The sequence below is a fragment of the Ziziphus jujuba genome, chromosome 4, assembly GCF_031755915.1.
Source record: "Ziziphus jujuba cultivar Dongzao chromosome 4, ASM3175591v1".
Taxonomy (NCBI): Eukaryota; Viridiplantae; Streptophyta; class Magnoliopsida; order Rosales; family Rhamnaceae; genus Ziziphus; species Ziziphus jujuba.
In genome coordinates, this window is record NC_083382.1 from 25,711,766 (window position 1) to 25,733,945 (window position 22,180).

Here is a 22,180-nt window from a genome sequence, read left to right on the forward strand (position 1 = left end):
GAACATCCCACGTTAATCAACCAACAACCTTATGCGAAGGTTCCGATGGAAGAATGGTCAATTTTAAGACTTCTATATATATATATATTAGGAGACCTTCAAGTTGAAGCAACATATTTGACCATTTAGCTATATATATATATATATATATAGAGAGAGAGAGAGAGAGAGAGAGAGAGATTCATGACTTAGTCTTAACTATGTCACAGTCTTTGTTTTTTGAATGAATTTTCTTTAATCCAATGTCATAAATTTAAGAATAAACAGGTTTAAAGGTGTCATTTTTTTGGCTTTTGCAGTTGTTGACCTTAGCTTAATAATACTAAAAAAGAAAAAGTAAAAAAAAAAAAAAATTGATGAGTAAGCAAATTTAATTATACAATTCTTGTCTTCTTCTTCTGAAAAATTATGGGCATCCACAAATAAGTCTATGAACCTTTTAGTTGAAGCCAATTGAAGGGCAATCACTTATTGCTTATGGCACACAATACTTAGCAGACCTTTTGTGTTTGTATGTAACTATAAATGTATATAAAGCAATTAAGCATGTGAGTCATAGCAGACCTTTTGTGTTTGTACGTAACTATAAATGTATATAAAGCAATTAAGCATGTGACTCAAGTTAAAGCAAGTATTTTGTAGTTTTGTGAGACTTTCTTTGAAAATTTGGGATATTGACTTTTGACGTTAAAAGGATTGGATTTTTGTGTTTGATTTTTCACAAGCAGCGAATTTGTTCAATATTATATGCAACCGTGTCGGTATTCTGCATTCGAAATTACGATGGGTGTATTTTCCAAAGGCCCACTGGGTCATGACGATATCCTTGGGTTTGGACAAAGGCCCATGATCATATGGGCTTTGGTTTTTGTTTTGATGAAAACATGGGCAGTGGTCGTTTGAATGTTTTTCCGCTTTCTATCTTCTAATTCTAACTCCATCAACCTTGGAAACAAAGATAATAGTAAATAACAGCTTTAGAATATACGATAAAGAATTTTGGATTCCATACAGGTACACAGAATTTTTAAACAGTCATAATGTAACAATATAACAAACTGGTTTGTTAAAAAATTAAAAGAGCTGGTCCGAGTGGACTTTTTATTTCTTGGTAATTAAATAATGCACTAATAGACTAAGAGCTAGCTACGAAATTTACACATTGACAAATGCCAATCATGCTCATTATTCATCAAACATCTTATATACATCTGAATTGCAATATTTTTACATTTTGTATCATATTTTACCCATGATACTTCCCACTTAATCCGTTTTACAATAATTTATTGCATCTTCAATCAAGAATTAAGGAATGATATTTAGTTTATATCACTGAATTGGGTCTATCATTAAAGATAGCACCCTCTTTTTGGATCGTTTATCTGGAGCACCATGTCCATCTCCATACTGGTATGTGCATCGGGAAATCCGAGCAAGGTTAATTGCTGTATCCAAAAAAGGCTTAGTAAACGGTGAATCACCATCAGCTATTTCCATATTCATCTTTTTCCAACTTTCTTCCATCAATTTATGTAAATATTTACGAGCACAGTCCTCAGATTGATCGTTTTGACGCATGCTGCAGGAGATTGAATTTGCTGTTTCACCTCTTTGAATTTCTGCCTGCATGTGTTCCAAAAAACAAACAAGATAACAATACAAATTCATTAATTATCCATGCAAAATAAAACTTTGCAAATATGGATATTGTGTGGGCTTGTAAATCCTATTATCAGTAATAGGGGTTATTTAAATTTATAAAAATTTATGATATTATAGGTGTGAACTTATTATAGCATTTTTTTTTTTTTGGTATATATTATATATGTGTATAAACATACCGCTGATGTACCAAGATCATTAGAAAGCCGAAAAATAATGGATGGCCAGCGCAATAGATTGTGGTGATTCTCCAAACAATCAACTCCATGGGTGGAGATGTTTTCAGACACAAGAAAATAGGCATGGACTAATAGCAGGACACCGGATATTGACATCCATCCATTCTCCATGTATTCCTCAAATGTTGGTGTACATTTGCTGTGACACCATTTTGCTTCCACTAGGAATGCTTTGCACATATCAGCCCACTGAAACAGAAATAATCCAAATTCCAAGTATTAAGCTTCATCAGCATAAATAAATCTACTGCATAATAGATTGGAAGAAATGGTTAATCCAATATTTATACCGCTTTTGTTAGGTATGGAAGGCTGTTTTGTCCTTGCTCTTTAAGAGTTTCATAAACCATCTGATTGACTGTGTTGTAGAGAGCTAGGAAGCATAACTTCATGTACTCTGGAAGAACTTCCACAGCTTTTACATCCCACCTGAAATTCAAATAAGGTTCAAATTTTTGATTCATTCTCGGCAATATATATATATGTGTATATATATATATATATATATAATCGATAAGTTTTAACTAGTGGACCAACCTGTCAACGGCATCTGTGAATAGCTCTAGTTCATCCAAAGTACCATATACATCATAGACATCATCAATGGTGGTTATTAGAGCAGCCACTTTTGTTAATTCTTTGCGGGGATTGCTGAATTGAGGTTCACTGACCATTCCAAGAGCCCAAAAGAAGCATTCCATCAATCTATCTCTGCTGAAGCTCAACTTGTTTGTTAAGCCAAGACCTTTCCACCACCTATACAATTGATGACACAAGTGAAGCCAATTGTCATATTGAATACCCAAAATTGAAACCATGGAATTCTTTGGAGCTCTCTGAACTTATTGATGAATTTCTCTGTCTATAATCCATCTCCCTTACTTGATCAAGTTTAAATATTGACATCTTAATTGATTATCAAAATATTTGATTACCACCAAACTGAATTATGGAAATATTATTATAACTTAAAATTCTTTGGGAGTACTATTTGTGTATGTTTGAACAAACACTTGAATATTATATAAATGGACAAAAAGTCTTTTATCAAGATGATTGGTAATATTATATAAAGATTTTAATCAAAATCATTGTATTTATTTGTTTCGTTTAATTAGCTAGATTTATTTTGAAAATTAAATCTGAAGAGTTGATATATTAAAAAAATAATAAAAAAATTAAGGGGTTGATTTCATAAGTCTTTATTATAAGACCACAAAATTAACCTTAGGAGAGACTAACTATAGATGCCTTAAACATGTGATCCTCCTTTTTCCCTTTAATCCTCCTTTATATATTTATTTATTTATCTTTTTTATCGTCATCTTTAACATCGAGTCATGTCGTTGTCTTCAATGGGCCTCTTGGGCTCACGAACTCTCTCAAGCACTCGTCTGTCCGTTAAAATCCTCAAGTCTAATATTAGTTGGTAAGAATAATAATAATAGGTCTAATATTAGTTTTTTCTGATTGATCCACTAGATCAGCCCAGAGTTCCCTTTAACTCACGTACCCTTTTTTGGTCTTTCAGTCATGGATCCATGACCCGTGCATACCCTTTGGCTAATTTCCACCTCTTTTGCTTTTGATCTTCCTTTCACCACATTAAATGTATATATTTGATAATGAATTTTATGAATAATGGGATAGCTTGTCTTTATAAACTTGTATGACTTTGATAATTTCCCATACCAAGAATATGCAAGAGCTCTTGAATAGGAACATACCTTGACATATCTTTCAGCTCCTTTTGCTGTTTTGATTGAACCATGTTGAAGTCCAACTTTGCAAGTTGAAGTAGATGTTGATTTGGGTCCGACCTTTTACTATATGACTCAATGTACCATCTAGCTTCTAGCCTTTGCATTCCTTGGTGCAAGGGAAGCTCTAATGCATGTTTCACTTCTTCAGCAAGACTGGTATTTGCATTTTCTCTAATTAGGTTATGAAGATGCATGCTTGTGAATGCCTTGGCCTCTTCCAAGAGGTTTTCTCCTTCAAAAGCGAGAAATGAAGCTTCATAGAGACTTAGCATTCCTTTAACATCCTTGCAGATGTATTCCTTGAAATCGCCATTATCATCCTTGAAACTCTTAAATATATCTGATTTGCTCATAAATACAATTTCAGAGTTAGCTTGTGGCATATATAAATAATTCCATATCAACAATAAAAAAACTGTTTAAAATTCTTAAATAATTAAGTGTAATATTTTCTAATAAAGAAACTATATCCATGGGGAAGAACCATGGGAAAGAACAACTAGTAATTAATTAACTAACTAGCCTTATATTTTGTATTTATTTATTTATTTTTTAAATTTGGGTGGAAAAAGAATTCAATTTCTGAAGGATCAGATCATTAGGTAACTAACTTTATCGTTTATTCCCAGAAAGAAAAGAATTGTTTGTTAAACTCGAATAATATTATAATTTACCTAAAAAAACGAAAAAAGAAATACTCAAATAATATTAATTATATCATAATTTTTCCCCCAGAAGAAAAAAAATCCTCATACCAAGCATATCTCAATTGTTTTTAATTTTTACCATGTCATATATTTTAATCAAAAGAAGGTTTACATGAAAGTTATATTCAAAACATTTCCAATAAATTCTAAATAGTGGATATACATATCAAATTTTATTTAATTCATAGGATGAATGATTCCAACGTTTGAAGGCACATCATGATGACTCAAACTTAAGACTTTATATTATAAAATATAGCCACCCATGTTTATCATCCACATTAATTTGCATATGACATCGTATATTTGCTTAGAAAACAAACAAACAAACAAAAGCAAGAACAATATTTTTGTCATTAGTGGACTGTTCGTAGGTGCTTCTTTAAAGTGTATTTGTAAGTTGTGCTTGCGTTAAACGATTTGCAGATGTAAACAAAATATTTTATTAACTACTTTTACATGATGGTCGCTCACATCATGTAGAGTTGTCTGGTTCTTTTTGATAGGTGTATGTATATGAGTTACAAGTGAAAGAAAACAACAAGAATGTGTTTTTTAATTTGGTCCAACATATATATATACTTTGTGTCTATAATGTTTGCATTTTCTTAATCAGATTAACCATTCTTTAATAAAACAACAAGGTCACACTATACTTATTTAAATTGTAAATTTATTTCAACCAAAAACGGTTTTTGTTTTTTTTTTCTTTTTGGTAAAAACAACCAAAAACAGTTTAGAAAAAGAAAATTTCTCTAATTTATTTTGCATATATATATATATATATATACACACTTCCAAATGTTTCAGTTAAATTCTTGCAAAGTTTCACTGCATATTTCAAATATTTTTTCATCCATTAGACTTTTTGTCCTTTTTATTATTACTCGTCGATCTTTAATTTAACTTAATTGAATGTAGTTAATTTACAAACAAAGAACTTTATTAATTGTATATCTTGAAACTTCACTGAAAAATAAACAAAGTGTTAAATTATCCCTACAGGACCACATGACCAAATACCTCGAGAAACTTATAAGAGTGTGGTAAAAAATAATAACAATAAAGCAAAAGTAAAAAGGTACCTTGTGAAACCTGATAACCATGGTGTCTGAGCAGCCTGAATCCCAGAGCAGAAGTATATAGGCTTATCTTTGCAGTGGTATTGTCAAATCCTTGATCGTCCCAAATGTTGAATATCCCATCAATGACTTCCTTTATATCTTCCTTAAAACGATACCCCAATCCTAACCGTTGGATTTCATCAACCAATTCAAGTTTGTTCAACAACAATGCATGACCATCTTCATCATTCTTAATTACAAGCACGCATTTCACTTCCTTCTCCAACTTCTTCACTTCGTCTTCATATCTTACAACCTGCCAAAATAAAAGGAAAAAAAAAAAAAAAAAGGGAAAAGCACAACAATTAGGTAGAGAAGATTGATAATTCCCCAACTAAGAGTAAATAAAAAAAGCAAAAAATTAATATAAGTAAAACAAACAATTAAGATCAGTACATGATCATTAGTGTTGAGGGACTGCACAAAATCATAGCTCCAAATGGTTGGCTGGTATTGAGCCGACCGTCTTTGATGATGTTGTTGTACAAAGTTAGAGTTAGACTGAGAGCAGCAGATTCTCATAGTAGTATTAGAAGGTTTGCCATAGGAGGGACTGAGAGGCCTGAATTTTGGAATAATAGATGTTACCATGCACCCGACTTCAGTTGCCATTTAACTAAAAGCCTGTGTATGCCCCTTGTATTTTTTCGCTGAAAGGTGGTGTTTTATAAACCAAAAAGTCAAGCTAACTTTGAGAGAAAGAAGCTTGCCAAGGGATCAGGAGCTGGCGACCAAAGCCCTTGTATGCCTCACAAGTCTACTCTTATCACCTATTTATGCCTCACAAGACTAAGTTCAGATTCATGTATGTAAGATAGTAGAATATATTATTTATATATAGTTTACTCTACAGTCAATGATCACGTTTTGGAATATTTCAAGGTAGGGGCTTAATAAAAAGAATTTAATGGTTGGGTGATTAACGCGGAGACCAGGAGACTCTAAAGTCGCCTATGCCACGTGTTTTATGTGTCATCTGCCCTTTCATAGTACCATCCTGTGTCTATCTGCTCTTTCTTAGTCATTAATGTTTATTTTATTCTTTTAAATTTGTTTTTCTAACTTCCGCGTGAAAGTTTTCCCTTTTTTTTTTTTTTTATTATTGTGGTTTCAATCCGGAACATGTCCTTTTCTGGAGGATGGATCCCAGCAAACCTTGGATGTAGAATCCATTAATTAAATTAGATCAATGGAAATAAAATATGAACAAAATTTCGTTGTATTTTTACCTTTTCTGTTTATTTTATTTTATCTTTAATTATAATTTTCTTTGGATCAAATGAAGAAAACTACCTACTTTTTTTTATTTTTTTATTTTTTATAATTATAATAAATTTTAAATCCATAACATAACTTGATATATATTTTCAAACAAATCAGTGCTTTGTCTGAACTATTTTCATCTTTCTATTTACTTTATATATATATATATATATATATCAAGAGGCATAAATTAATAAATAAATAAAAAAAAATATTTGACAAAAAAAAGAGTTTGGACATGTGAATAATTATATTTGATAGAGATTGGCACATTTATTTATTTATTTTTTCTTTACATATTCATTTTTTTAATTATTAAAAAACTAGTTAGATATATATTAGTTAGTTTGACTGTAAAACAATTTTTTATTGACATGTGCTACGATTCCTACAATTTTGTATTTAAATTATGACATGATATATATTTGTTAGGTAAGATAATGTTGTCTCCGACATGTTCATACTCGTTTTATATATGGAAATTAAGTTTGGGTCGTGTATCTTTGAAAATAATGTTTAACTAAAATTGTGACGAATCAGCTAACACCAAGTGTTAAGAAATGGAAATTTCCAATCGTGATCGCAATTTATTAGAAAGACGTTGCATATCCTTCGAACAATTTGTCTTAAGAAAGAAAACCCTCTCTCCGCGAACCATCTCGAGTCCATGAAAATCCAGATACGGGGCCTGACCACCACCTGTTCAATTTCTTATTTTATTTATTTTTTGCTTCAAACTTTTAACTTAACAGGGAGTCAAATGTTTGAAAGTAATGTATTTTGTCATTTGCAAAAAAAATAAAATAAAAAAGCAGAAATTATTATTAATTTTTTTCATAAAAAAGAAAAATTAATTATCTTTAACTGCTATTAAATTCAAAATTTTGATATAAATATAAGTATATAAAATATAAAATTTTTTATAAAAATATTTGAAAATATTGAATACCGATAAGAACTTATTAAAAATGATAAAAAATTATTTAAAAAATAAAATTTTTTGTTGAAATTTTAGAATTAATTTAATTAATTAATTAATTATCAAATTGATTATAAAAATTGCTAAAATATGGAATAGATATTATATTTTTCTTAACCAATTTAATTTACAATAAGCGATAATGATTATAAATAAAATATAAAAAAAATATATTTAATAAAATTATTTATTAATTAAAATAAAATAATTATTATAACTATATTATATTTTATAAATATCATCTTGATATTTATAAAATTCTTAGATGATTGAAAATTGTTGTTTTCTTTTTTATTTTTATTTTCAGATATGAAATGTGAAAAGTAATTAGTAAATGATGTATTTTCTTGATAATTTTTCATATAATTGCTAATATGTCAATCATAAAGATCTTGTATGAAATGTGGTTATTCATGATGTTTAGTATAATATATTCCATCATCTTTTTATTTTTATTTTGCTTAATGTTATTAATTTAAATGCTATCAATACCAACTTTATATAATATTGTATTTTCACATTATTATTTTATGTTATTATTTTCCATTTTTGTATAGTTACCTGTTAACTTGTAATTATGAGATTCTAATAAATTCAGCTTATACAAAATGTATAGCAAGTATATATATATATTTTATCAATGAATAGAATCTAAATATTAATAATATTTATGAAATTTTTTTATAAATTTTTTTTTTGAGAAATTTCATAAATATTTTTGAAATTTCTATGGAAATTTTAAAAATTTACAAGAAATTTTTTGAAATTTTGATGGATATTATAGTTTTTTTTTAACTAAATTGTTAAGGATTTAATATAAATATTTTGAAGGAAATTTCCATGAAAATTTCAGTGAAATTTCAAAAATTTTGATAGATATTATGGAAATTCTATCCATTTCCATTTGGGACCTAAATTTCTTTTTGAACTTTTAAAAAACCAAAATTTCCTGAAAATTTTGATATATAAAACCTTAATGTCACATATCTATTTATGAAAAATGAGTGAACAAGAAAGGCATCTTACAATAGTAGCACACACAACAACAAGTTTAGTGGCTAAAGTCTTAACCACAACGGTAAAACTTGTGACTGAAAGTATGGTATTTGTGAGAAAAAAAAATTCTTAATAAGATCTGTTACAATTAAAATATATTTCAATAAAATCAATAAATATTGTAATTAAACTCTTTTCAGGCGGAACTACAGAGACGAATTAGACAAAAAAATATTTTCTTGATTAATTTTTTTTTTGTTGCTAAAAAGTTTTTGTTTATAAATAGATTGTCACTACATAGTAAAATATTTAATGAGGTATTTGGTAATAAGTATTTCTTATTAGTAAGTTTTAGTATCTTTTTTTTGGTTGCAAGTACTTTTTTAATGACAGCGTTTACATTTGTTGCCGGAAGTATTATTGCTATATAGATTAACTTCTAAAGTGTATAAGGTTTGTATCCGTAAGAGGTTTAAGCCTTATATTTGGAAGACGAAAAGTGATAAATTTTTTAAGGTTTTGGACGTCTCTACTTTGGTAGAGATTAAGTTGTGATTGTTCTTGATACTCGTTTTGCTTCTAGGGTAGTGGCTGCCCATCAAAAACCGTCGGGTTTCTCATGAAGATAATGTGTTGGAATTGTTAGGGGTTGGGGAACCCTCTGATAATTCGTTCATTGTTGGATGGTTGTTTTAGATACAATTCTTGGATTGTGTGTCTTCTGGGGACAAGGTCAGTTAAATTTATTTTTAACCGGCTTAGGAGAATACTACATTTTGAGCATTTTGCCATTGCTCATGCGGTAGGCCTTTTTAGAGGCATTGTTGCTTTTTGAAAGGAGGAATTTTGTCTCAGCAAGGTATTTCTTTCTTTTGATTTTGTTAATCTTGAATGTAGGAATGTTGTCTTAGTAGAATGTTGTCTTAGCAAGGTATTTCTTTCTTTTGATTTTGTTGATTTTGAATGTGTTCTTTCCACTATCTAGTGTAGGGTATCAATTGTTTATGGTAAGATTGGCACTATTACCCACTGGATTAGGTCTTTGATATTGCCAGATCCAACTGGGTTGGTTGTGGGTGGCAGTAAATTGGTACTAAGTCGGGTTTGGGCGTGTTAAATATAACTCATGTTGGGTAGTTTTTGGGGATACCCGATCTGATCCAAACCTTAAATTAAAAAGGAAATAAAACTAATTTATGGCATCTAAAAGAAATAGGGAAAAAATTGAACTGTTTTTTAGAGCTTTTTATTTTTTTTAATTATTTTTTTTCCTTGTTGTGATGTTTTCTCAACTTCCAAATATATAAATCAAATAATAAAGTGGCTAGAATGAGCAGCCAATTATCGTATCCAAGGTCATAGGTTGATTAATTTGATTTTATTATCAAATTGATTAAATTAGAGAGTAAGTTTATAAGCAAGTTGTGTGAAAGTAAACAAATAAATTAAAAATAAGTAGAAAATAGCCTAGTAAAAAGTAAGAGTACGGTTGTAAGCAAATACTTATAAATATCAAATCTTAGAATCTACCACTCACTAATCCAATTTAAGTACTAATATATATTTTTTTATTCAGTCATACTTAATAATCAAATTTATCAACTTCACCTCTCAATTTCTTATCGATTTATAATAATTAATTCCACCTCTTGGTTCTTTGTTAAAGTCATGCACAAAGATTGATTAAGCAAACAAGCCATAAAATACATAGTTTTCAACTCATGTTCCCGCAACTAAGCAAATTAAGCAAATTATTGCAAGTTTAATAATTTTCACCCATCAGCCCCTAAGCTATACTGAATCATTCAAAATTATTTGGAAAGAAAGCATTGAGCACACAATAATTTATTGAATAAAAATACTAGAATAACAAAATAGTAATTAAACATTAATAGTCAGGGCTTCATCGTAGTCCTAACTATGAAGTATAGTTGATCGTAAAACTAAATTCAACATCCATAATTAAATAGGATATTGGCAGCTAAGCACTCCAAACTTTATCGAAGTTGACACATTGCATCTTAAACTTTTTTTTTTTCTGGCATTTTACATCCCAAATTGGTTCTTTTGTTAAAAATACATAACGGAATGATCATGTGCCTCATACGTGCTCATTAAATGAGAGTAGATCAGGTAATTTTACAACTTTTTGTCTCTGTTTGGAACTTAGAAATGTGGAGGAAAAGATTTGATGGGAAAAAAAAGTTTCGATCCATTACGAAAATGGTGTTTTACTTTCCTAAAATATCAATTAGAGAGAAAGGAGATAGACAGAGAGAGTTACAGAGAAAGAGAGAGTACAAAAAAGGACAGAGACAGAAAAAGAGGAGAGAGAGAGAGAGAGAGAGATAGAGAGAGGAGACAAACACAGAGATTTACAGAGAAAGAAAGAGTACATTAAAAAAAAGAGGATAGAGAAAGAGAAGAGAGAGAGAGAGAGACAGAAAGACTTACAGAGAAAGAGAAAGTACACCAAAAAAAAAGAGAAGAAAGAGAGAAAGAGACTTGAGAGAGTTACAGAGAAAGAGAGAGTACACCAAAAGAAAAAAAAGAAAGAGGATAGAGATAGAGAAAGATGAGAGAGTGAGAGAGAGAACTTCATTCCCTCGCAACTTTGAGATTGTTGATGTTATTAAGTGTGATGGTTTGGAAGAAGAATAAGAAAAAGAAAAAGAAAGGGATTTAGGTTTAAAAGAGCACGTGGGGAGTGAAAAAGATGAGGAATGAAAGAGAACAGACATGAATGTGGAAGGAAGAAAAAGAAGAAGAAAAAGAAGAAGGAGAGGGGACTTCGATGAAGAAATTCCTTAAATGAAATCCTAATTTCTAAATTGAGAACAATGAAATTATCTGATCTACCCTCGTTTTATGAGCATGTGTGAGGCACTTGATCCTTTTGTTATGTATTTTTAATAGAAGAACTAATGGTACAAGCAAAAAAGAAGTTTGGGGTACATAATGCCAAGACAGAGTTTAAGGTGTAATGTGTTAACCTCGATAAAGTTCGGGGTGTTTGATTGCCAATATTCCTAATTAAATAAAAACAAGGTTCACAATCAAAGAGTAAAAAGAATTAGTAGAAAACAAAGCCAAATCGATGAAATATCTATGACATAACTCCTTCTTAATGATTGAAAGTTATGCTCCTCATTTCCTCCTTTATTTTCTTCCAATTCCTTCCTATTGTCCTAGTTGAAATCCCCTTGTATTGCTGCTATATATATTCTATGTTAATGTGTGTTGTGGATGAAAATTACACCCCGTTCTATAGTGTTTTAAAGCCTTGAACCCAAAGTAAAGTAGGTTTAAGGTTTTTACATCCTTTGCAAGTCAACTAGGTTTTCAAAACTGAATTCTATTGGTAACCCATGTGCTAGCCTAATTTTCCACTGAAATAACGATTAATTTTGGAGTTTAATTATTCAATTTATGCCATAAAAATCATTTTTTTTATTACCCAAGCCAGCTATACCTAATCCATAAAATTTAGGAGTTTTATTTTCACTTAAAATATGACTAATACTTAGAGTGTGGGTTTTTTCCATATGTACCAAACAAAACCAGCCTTGGAGATTCCATTTAGGTGTTTTTATGTCATCCCAATTAGCATATGATGTGGTAAAATACCTCCTAAAAATATCCCTGTAGACCCACACCTATATAATTGCCAAATACATTCCATGTAGGCACCATGTCTTCATTCATCCTCCTTCTGCCAACCTATAATTGATCCACCTTTCAAACACCAAAATCTACTTATTATACCTTGATTTTAACTAAAAAATCTATCTCTATGTCTTAGCTTTTCAAGCACATATGATAATAAATATTCTGTTATTGGAAATTCAAAACTTGATTTTCCCATAGGACATCAAATTTCCAAAATTGCGTAATTTTCTTTAATTTCAAATTAAAATTGACATTGATTGGATAGTTTGAATGCAATGAAATTTTATAAGGATGATCTTAACATCTTACAAACATTATGATCTTAACATCTTACAAACATTCTTCTATTTGAATCACCTCAAAATTCCACTTATAATCTAGATATGCTTAAAACAGTATATGCTGCAAAAAATTCAACATTTTTCTTGATTTCTTCTTCTTTCTCCTTAAATTAAGAAAACACAAAACTAGTTTTCCTTATGAAATCCATACAAAAATGAAAATAAAAGATGATATAAAATCATAATACTTTAGGCCTATCATTTGCTCACTTCACTCTCTTTTACTTTCTTTTTCTTCAAGATGGCTTTAATTTGAAAGCCTCCCATAATTTTGGTTTTCACCCTTACTCTCTCTATCTCTCTCTCTCTCGCTCTCTCTCTCTCTCTATATATATATATAGATACATAGAGAAGTTTTAAACTTTGTGGTGTCTTTAAAGCTCTTTCTCTCAGATTTGTTACTTCTATAGGACTAGATAAAGATTGCCATAGCAAAATGGAAAAAGGAAATGGAAAAAATAAAATAAAATAAAGAAACTTAAACTATGAGGAAGAAGGTAAAATAATTTTTTAAAACAAAGGTCATGGGGCTTCTTTTGTTTCACCCTTTGTTATTATTCTTCATGCATCACATCCATGGTGGTGGGTTTCAAATGTTTTCATGCTTGAATTTTAGAGAATTTGGGCTTTGGTTTTTTTGTCCTTTTTAAAACTGGAGTAGGCCGAGGTGGGTAACTTGATGGGTTTTGATGGGTTAAATCCGAATAATAAAAATTCAAGTCAAGGTACAAATTGAGGTCAATTTACTTAGCTTGATTGGCATTCATAGTTTATGGCAATAGATCTTTTGCAAATAGGATATGACTTTAGAATCATATTATTGCCAGTATAAGGGATGTTATTGTGCAATGTAATTGTCTTAATGATTTTAACGATATTTTATCTAATGATGAAAAGTTTAGCTATCAAAATAGTGATATGGCTTGTATGTTTGAGTTTTGATGGTTTACTGATGCTTGTGACTTTTAAGAGGTGCAATTTGAAGGGTGCTAATTTACTTAGTTGAATAATTATCAGGGGAATGCTTTGGTTTTAGAGAAGTTTGCTTGTTGTTTTGTTAACATTTCATATGTTTAGACTTTTCCTAATTCCATTCTTTTGGTTCCTTCTGCCTTGGGATTGGGTCATTTTCCTTTGATTGTACATGTGGATCCGTTTACAGATAAGAAGAGGTGACCCTTTTTAATGGGAACAAAATTGGCTTATAAAAGAATCCTTGGTAACTTGTAATTGGATTTCTTTTATTGGAGGATCCAGGATTCATGTTTTAATTGAAAAGTTGTACAATTGTAGAACTACTCTTAGAGAGTGGAGCCATTCTCTCTGTAGGAACCCTTCAAAGTAATTATCAACTCTTCATCAGAAGTTAGCTAATGTGAATAATGCATAGCACCAACAAGATATACACACCTAATGTGAGCATATTAAAATTGAGATTTATAAAATTTAGGAGCGAGAAAAGATTTATTAAGGACAATGTTTCCTTTTGAATTGGCTTAAATATGGTGACAAAAACTCTTAAATTTTTTCATACCATTTATATATATATGCCATTGATCAATAAATCATATTTTTAAATCAGTGAATGCATTGTGAATTGGTTAGTTCGTCAAGAGCAATCTCATCATTATCTCAAAATACTTTTCTTCTCTCTTTAATTTTGCTAACCTTTACACCTTGAATCTGTGCTACATGATGTGGATTTTGTGGTCATTAATGCAATGAATCAAACTTTTATTAGGCTAGTATTGATAGATAAAGTTCGTGAAGCTGCTTTCTCCTTTGATGGATCCAAGGCATTGTGTTTGAATGGTGTTTCATGGTCATTCTTTTAATCCCCTTGCTTCTTGCTAATGATATTTATTTAGCTGTACGAAGCATTTTACACATAGGTTTTTGTTTTTGTTTTTTTTTTCTTTTCGTCTAAAGTTATTATTTCAATGAATATTACGTTCTTTTCTAAATACCAAATTTGAGTAATGTTAGTCATTTTCAGCCTATCAGTCTTTGTAACTTTGTTTATAAATTTTTTTCAAAAGTTATGATGCAAAGTATAGGTGGGTGTTGATTCGTTTTGGAATTTTTTTTTTTTTGAGTTTTAAAAGTTATGATGCACAGTAGAGGTTCGTCATACTTAAAAAATTGAACTGCAACTATTAAAAATATATAGGTTTGGTTTGGTTGATTTGGTTCGGTTTGTACCCACCCTTATTACACAAACTTCAACCTGAAGTTTTTTGTGTTCCATTGTTTTAGGTAACTTGCCTGTTTTTGTTGGAGTATGAATGATTCACTACAATCTACTACTTGCTCAAGAGGTTTTCCATTGCTTGAAGTGTAAGAAAACAAGTAAAATAGGACTTTGCTTTAAAATGAAAATTTTTAAAGCACATAATCATGTAAAATAGGGGTTTTTAGCAGCTTTTCTTGGTAAATTGGGTTTTGCTTCCCATTGGGTTTGGCTGATTTTGTAGTGTGTAAGTATTGTTTCCTATAATATTCTCATTAATGGGGTGCTATAGGGGTATTTGATTTTGCAGGGTTCACCTTTGTGCCAATTCCCTTTCTTTGATGATCGATAGGGTAGTCCTTACAAAAAAGTTTCATGGTCTTTAAATATTTAGATATTGTCCCTCAACTACAAATTTTTTTTTTTTTGTTTTTTTGTTTTTTTGTGTACTGATGATAGCCTCTTTTTCTCTTTAGCTTCGAATAACGTTGTTTGGATTTTTATTATGCATTTATTGGCCAATGGCCAATGTGTTAACTTCGATAAATCTATGCTGCTTTCCAATCAGAATGTCAAGGCTTGTGTGGAACACTTTATGGCTCAAATTTTTTGAAGTTCCAGTGTTGTGAGATGCTAGTGCTAACCTAGATTTACTATCCTAAATGACCTTCTTATACTTCTTATCTATGTGTTTACTTGGCAAAATGGTGGGTTGGAAAGGTATCTTGCATCCATTAAAAGGAAAGAAGATTCTTTTTAAATCTGTTGTCCTAACCATTCCTAACTACACCATATCTATATTATTGGCTAGGTATTTTATTTGAGATTTCAAGAATGTTGTATGCTAGTCTTAGTAGTCTAATGGTAATAATACCCATGGTGTGGCTTGTTTGCGACAATATGATCTAGCTTAAAATAAATTGTTTGGTGGTTTGGGTTTTTGAGATATGAAATTGTTAGTTGATTCAACAACACAATACCTGTAGTGGAAGACAATCACTAGCAATATATATTTTGCATAACTCCGCTCTCGACAAGGTAAAAATCAGCACATTGAAAATTCATATATATATATATGTATGATTGAAACAAAGATATATTAGATAGAGGCAAAAAAGAGAAAGTGAAATGGATTTTTCTAGAGTTTTTATCATGGCTATACATGTGTCAAAATCATGGCCATACAACATAACATGACTAGCTCTAACTAAAATTTTACATAACCATAGTTAAGTTATAAATACATTTACCCATGTGCATATTAACTCTAAACATTCTCCCCTTTAATGTGCATTTTTTCTACTCGTGATGCTGCTATAAAGTATTGAAACATGTGCTTGGAAGGAGCTTTGATCATAATATCAGCAATTTACTCTTTGGACTTCCAATAGTGAAACTGAATCTCTCCATCTCAGTTGTATCCACCATAAAGTGATACTTGCTCTTAATGTGCCTTGTTCTCTGGTGAAAAATGACATTCTTTGCCATTAATGTTGCTGATTTGTTGTCACAAAACAACTCAGTAGCTTCATTTTGTTTCTCACCAATGTCTTCTAAAATTCTTCTAAACCAAATTACTTATGAAGATACAAAAGATGCTGATACATATTCTGTTTTAGCAAATGATTGAGCTACAATTTCTTGCTTCTTTGATGATTAAGCAAAGGCTCCTACACCAAGAGAGAATACAAATCCAGATGTGCTTTTAATATCATCATCTACTATTGATGTGAGTAAAGCTAAAGCAACAGTAGTATTTATATCATTTATGGGTGCAACTAACTCCCCATGAGGTAACTGTATGATTTTCCAGGATAAAAGAGCCTCTGACCAATTCAAAACAAAAATAAATAAAAATATAGTTCCTATAACACATCTTCTCCCTATCGCAAAAACCAATAAACTTTGTTTATTCTTTTCCTTCAATGTATTTCAACACTCTTCTTTCAATTCCATAATGTATTTGATTAGGACTGCTCATGAACCTTGATAGCAAACTTGCTCATACATCATATCTGACCTTGTAGCTATGAGATAAATTAAGTTTTCCACAACACTTCTATAATGAGTTTTCTTTATTTTTTTGCACCATCATTTTTCATCAACTTTTCATTGTAAATTAGAGTAGTGGCAATTGGATTACAAGCAAACTTTTTGAATTTTTTCAATATTTTTTTAGCATATTTCTCTTGGCAAATAAAAACTCCCCCATCATCTTAATAATATCACCGTACCAAGAAAATGATGCAATGATTTCAAATAACTTTTTTCATACCTTTTCATCATTTCTTTCTTGAAATTTTCAATCATTTTGCACCAATTTTTCATGAATACTAAATTATCCACATACAGAGCAATAATAAGGATGTTGGACCCACCTTGACACTTTTCATACATGATTGGCTCACTTTTACTTTGTTGAAATCCTTTTTCAGTGAAGTAGCCATCAATTTGACCATCAATTTGGCTATACCAAGCTCTTGGAGCTTGTTTGAGTTTATACAAAACCTTTTTTAGCTTGTACACGCTTTTTTCTTTGCCTTTGACAATGAATCTTTGAGGTTGTTTTATAAACATATTTTCCCGTAATTCTCTACTTAACAATGCTAATTTTACATCAAGTTGGTATAATAACCAAATTTTTTGAGCAGCCATTGCAATTAAGAATATAATAGTGTCAAATCTAGCAACTGGAGTAAAAGTCTCATATATGATGGTCAATTTCGAACTGTTGAACATTACTTTTTGCTATCAATCTTATTTTATTTCTTTGCACCGTACCATCACCATTATACTTCAGCATGTATATCCATTTCACTTCAACAACTTCTTTGTCTTTTGGTTTTTTAGCCTACTCCTATGTTTTGTTCTTTTCAATGACTTATATCTCATCTTCCATGGGTTTTCTCCAACAATCTTCTTAGACAACTTCTCCAAAACTTTCTCATTATACGATACAAAAATTACATCTTGCATAAATATCACTCGTACTCCTCATTTTCTTTAGTGTTGAGCTTGGTGATGAACTTAAAAATTGAGGGGCTATTTGATTATGGTGTTGGTGAGCTTGATTGGCTTGAATCTTCATCACTTTCTTCATCATTTCTTTTTTCACTTGCTGACTTTTTGGAAAAAAAAATTGGGGTAACCCTTTTCAACTTCTTATGTTTCCTAATTCCAACTTGCCTTCTAATAAGATATGACATCTCAGTTTATGATACTTTGTTGTTTTTCAAGTTGTATAGTTTATAGGACTTTGACGCTGAGCTATAACCAACAAAGATACACTTTTTTTCTTATTTCATCTAACTTTTGTCTTTTTTATTTTGGTATTTATGTGTAACAGACACATCCAAATATTCTCAGGTGATTAATGAATGGTTTCCTCCCACTCCAAGCTTCAGATGAAGTTTCGTTCAATAAGGCTTTTGCTAAAGACCTATTTATCAAATATACATCTATATAAGCAGCTTTTGCCCAAAAAATACTTGGCAAATTCTTCTTAAACAACATGGATTTGGCATCTCTATTGTAATACCCTACCTACAATGGCAAACTTGTCACTCTTTATCGATATTGTCCTCAATTTAGTTACCATACTCGATATTGGAATTTTTTGTTCAGGCTTCCTAAAAGGTTACCCATCATCCAGCGCGAGTACAATTAATTGCAGAGTTCTTTCAAATTTAAATCGACTATTTTGAAAAGGCCTTGATGTTATGAGAGTAACTATTATTATATTTGAACCATCTCCCATACCATATTCATGTAGTGTGGAATTGAATTCTAAATAGCTTGCCATTGCCTCTTACACTTGCCCACACTAGTTTTCTCAATCCACCTCTTTTGAGGCCCAGCATCCTCACTGACATACTTCTGATTGGGTATAGACTCTAATATCATTTATAATAGCCCACCCCCATTGGTAGATCTATTATTCATTGTTGATATTGTCCCTAATTTAATCATCACACTTGGTATAGTTTTTTTGGTTAAGCTTCTAAGGAGGTTACTCATCCTCCTGTTGTAGTGTGCTTAACTACAGAGTTCTTTCGAACACTGAAGTTAACCACTCTAAAACAGCTTTGACTTTGTGAGAGTGATTATTATTACATTTAATCCATTCTCATGCCACACCGAGATAATATGGGATTGGACACCAAGTAGTCTATCAGTGACTTTTACACTCGCCCACATTGATTGTAACATCTATGACTATTTGGTTCTTCCTTTCCAATATCCCATTTTGTTATAGAGTATAACCAACTGTAAGTTGTCCTTCCAACTTTTCTTATTCATAGAACCTTCTAAAATTTTTTAAGGTATATATATATTTTTTTTATCTCTATCAATCCTCAATATCTTTATAAAATGACCACTTTTTTTTTTCCAATTAGTATCTTAAATTTCATAAACACAGTGAACACTTAAGATTTTTGTCTTGAGAAATCATCAACAAAAGAGAATAAAGTACATGTTTTGAGCATAAGATGGTGTTTGCATTCGTCTACACTCATCCATATATACCAACTCCAATGGCTTTTTAGCTTTCCAAGCTACTCCTCTAGGAAATGATTGCTGGAATGCTTTCCAAGTGCACATCCTTCACACAACTCACATATGTCTTTAATTCTTGGAAGCCTCTACACCATATTCTTTCAAGAAAGTAGCTTTAATTTTGCAAATTTATGTGACCAAGTGTTTTATGCCAAAGCCATGCAACTCTCATCAATTCCACCTTCAAAGCTGAATTTTTTAAATATTTGAAATCAAATGGAAAGATTTAGATTTCCATTTTTAGATTTATGACAAGCTACCTTTCCTTGGTTTAATCAAATATGGAGCAATGTTTATTCTCAAATTTCAAAAAATAACAATTCTCCACTTGTTGTCCAACACTCAACAAATTTTGTTCCAAATATGAAACAAGCAAGACATCTCTAATATATATAGGTCCTTTCCTTGTTTGTACACCAACGGACCCTTTTCCTTTCAATTCCACTAAGGTACCATTGCCAAGCCTTATTCAGGAATCTTTGATAGCCACCAACTGATAAACAATGGCTTCATTTGCTATCATATAGTTTGTACAATCACTATCCAAAAACCATCTTATCTTATCATTATTTGTGCAGCTGCTACTTGAATACCATGCTTTGTTCTTCTCATTTGGACCACTTTGACATGCATAGAATAAGCTTGTTCCTCCTTCTTTCTCTTTCTTCATAGCACAACCAGCTTTTTGTGTGTTTGAATCTACAAATCCTTAGCCAAATGCCCGAATTTTTTGCAATTATAGCATTACTACTTTCTTTTGAACCAGCAATCATTCTCATTATGGTTACTCCTTTTGCATATTTTGCACATTTTGCACTTCAAATGTGAACTTTCTTCACTTCCTTTTGACCCAAAAAAAAAAAAAATTCTTCCTTTTTCTTTTGTATTTCTTCCTCTTCCTATACAAAATCCTCCACTTCTATCTTTCATGCCTTGATCACTACTTCTATTTTCATTGCTGTTGGATCCTATATTAAGCTTAGATTGAAAGACATCCTCCACTGTTTTTCAAAATTTCTTAACAATCTTTGGTCAAATTTTTTCAAGGACTCCATCATCTCATACACACTCAAGCTAAAGTATCTTTTGCTTTTTCTGCCATAACCACAATTGGGTCAAATTTTTTTGGCAAGCTAATTGACATCTTCTCTACAATCATTTTATCACATGTCTTCTCCATTAGTTTTCATTTGGTTTACAAATTTGGTAACTCAAGCTGAAAACTCATTTAAGGTTTCATTTCCCTTTATTTTTAAATTTTCAAACTCTCTTCTACAAGTTTGAAGTTTTATAGTCTTGGTTTTCGAATCACCCAAGAACTTTTGTTATAAAATTTTCCAAGATTCCTTAGACAAATTTTCCAAGATTCCTTAGCCTTCTTGGCTTTCATAGTTCTAGAAAATATAAAATCAAATACACCTCTATGTAAGATGGACAAAACATTTCATTTCTAACTTTATTTTCCTTCAGCTCTTTTTGTTGAGCTTCGGTCAGATAATTTTTTGACTCAGGTTCTTCAAAATCAATTTTCAACCATATCCATAAGTCAAATAATTCAAATGGAGTTCTTATCTTCACACACCAAAAATCATATTTTTCCCATTAAAAACTAAGACCCAGAGTTGTTAGAAGCTCATACTTGAACAACTTTTGCTTGCATTGGCTAACGTAAAAAACCTACTCTTTTTCCTTTAAATTTCTTCAACCTAAGAGTTTTGATACTAATTATGTTGGCTTACTTAACAACACAATACCTGCAGTGGAAGAAAATCACAAGCAATATATATTTTGCACAAATCCACTTTCGACAAGACAAAAATTAGCACATAAAAAGTTAATATATATACATATATATATATATATATATATACAACAATATATTAGTTAGAGGCAAAACAGAGGAAATGAAAATCTTTTATTTTTTCCTTCTAGAAAACTGATTAACATAGGACTTTACAAGACAGCAAATAAAATGGATTTTTCTAAAGGCATTTTACAAGACAACAATTGATTAACAGTCCTAGGTTTGGAAGAGCATTTTGGTAGGTTGGAGTACCATCTAGAGGCATGCAATGAGGCGTATTAGTAGTTAGACACTGGCTCATATTTGAGACTCTAAGTGATCTATGCTTTCACATAATTTATAGCTTTATCATTCAAATAATGTTTCAATGATGGCAGAGTTAATTAATCATGGCATACAATTCAGACTTTTGGAGGTACTCCAATGGTACTTTGTTCCGTTTATTGTTTAGGTTATTTAAAGATTCTTATTTCAAGATTTAGGTTTGATGATCACCTTATTTGGTCACATACTTGTAGTGGTATTTCCAATGTAAGATCATGATATCATTTATTGTATTCAGATATTTATTCTTCATCTCTTGATCACACATCTTCACCTACCATAATTCTTACTTTCCTTTTGGAAACTTCAAATACTTTTGAAAAGGATGATCGTTATGTGGTGGGTTTCAAATGATATTTTTCCTACTCGTGCTAATCTACACCACCAACATACCAGTACCACTAATCTATGTCCCATATGTATTATTGAGGTTAAAGCAATAAAAAAATATTTTCTTTGATTGCTTATAGGTTTGGACTGTCTGGTTTAGTTCGATGTTTCATTTTCAAGTTCAAGGTG

At 30.7% G+C, this 22,180-nt stretch overlaps 1 protein-coding gene across 1 annotated transcript; it reads right to left on the reverse strand.

The window, feature by feature from the left end:
* Positions 1-1,062: 1,062 nt before the first annotated feature.
* LOC107418472 (tricyclene synthase EBOS, chloroplastic) lies at positions 1,063-6,299 on the reverse strand. The gene is made up of 7 exons (XM_016027171.3): positions 5,895-6,299; positions 5,460-5,754; positions 3,632-4,007; positions 2,442-2,660; positions 2,195-2,333; positions 1,845-2,093; positions 1,063-1,626 (listed from the first exon to the last, which is right to left on the reverse strand). Exons 1-7 carry the CDS (start codon positions 6,108-6,110, stop codon positions 1,333-1,335), a joined length of 1,788 nt encoding a protein of 595 aa, XP_015882657.2. The 5' UTR covers positions 6,111-6,299; the 3' UTR covers positions 1,063-1,332.
* Positions 6,300-22,180: the final 15,881 nt, after the last annotated feature.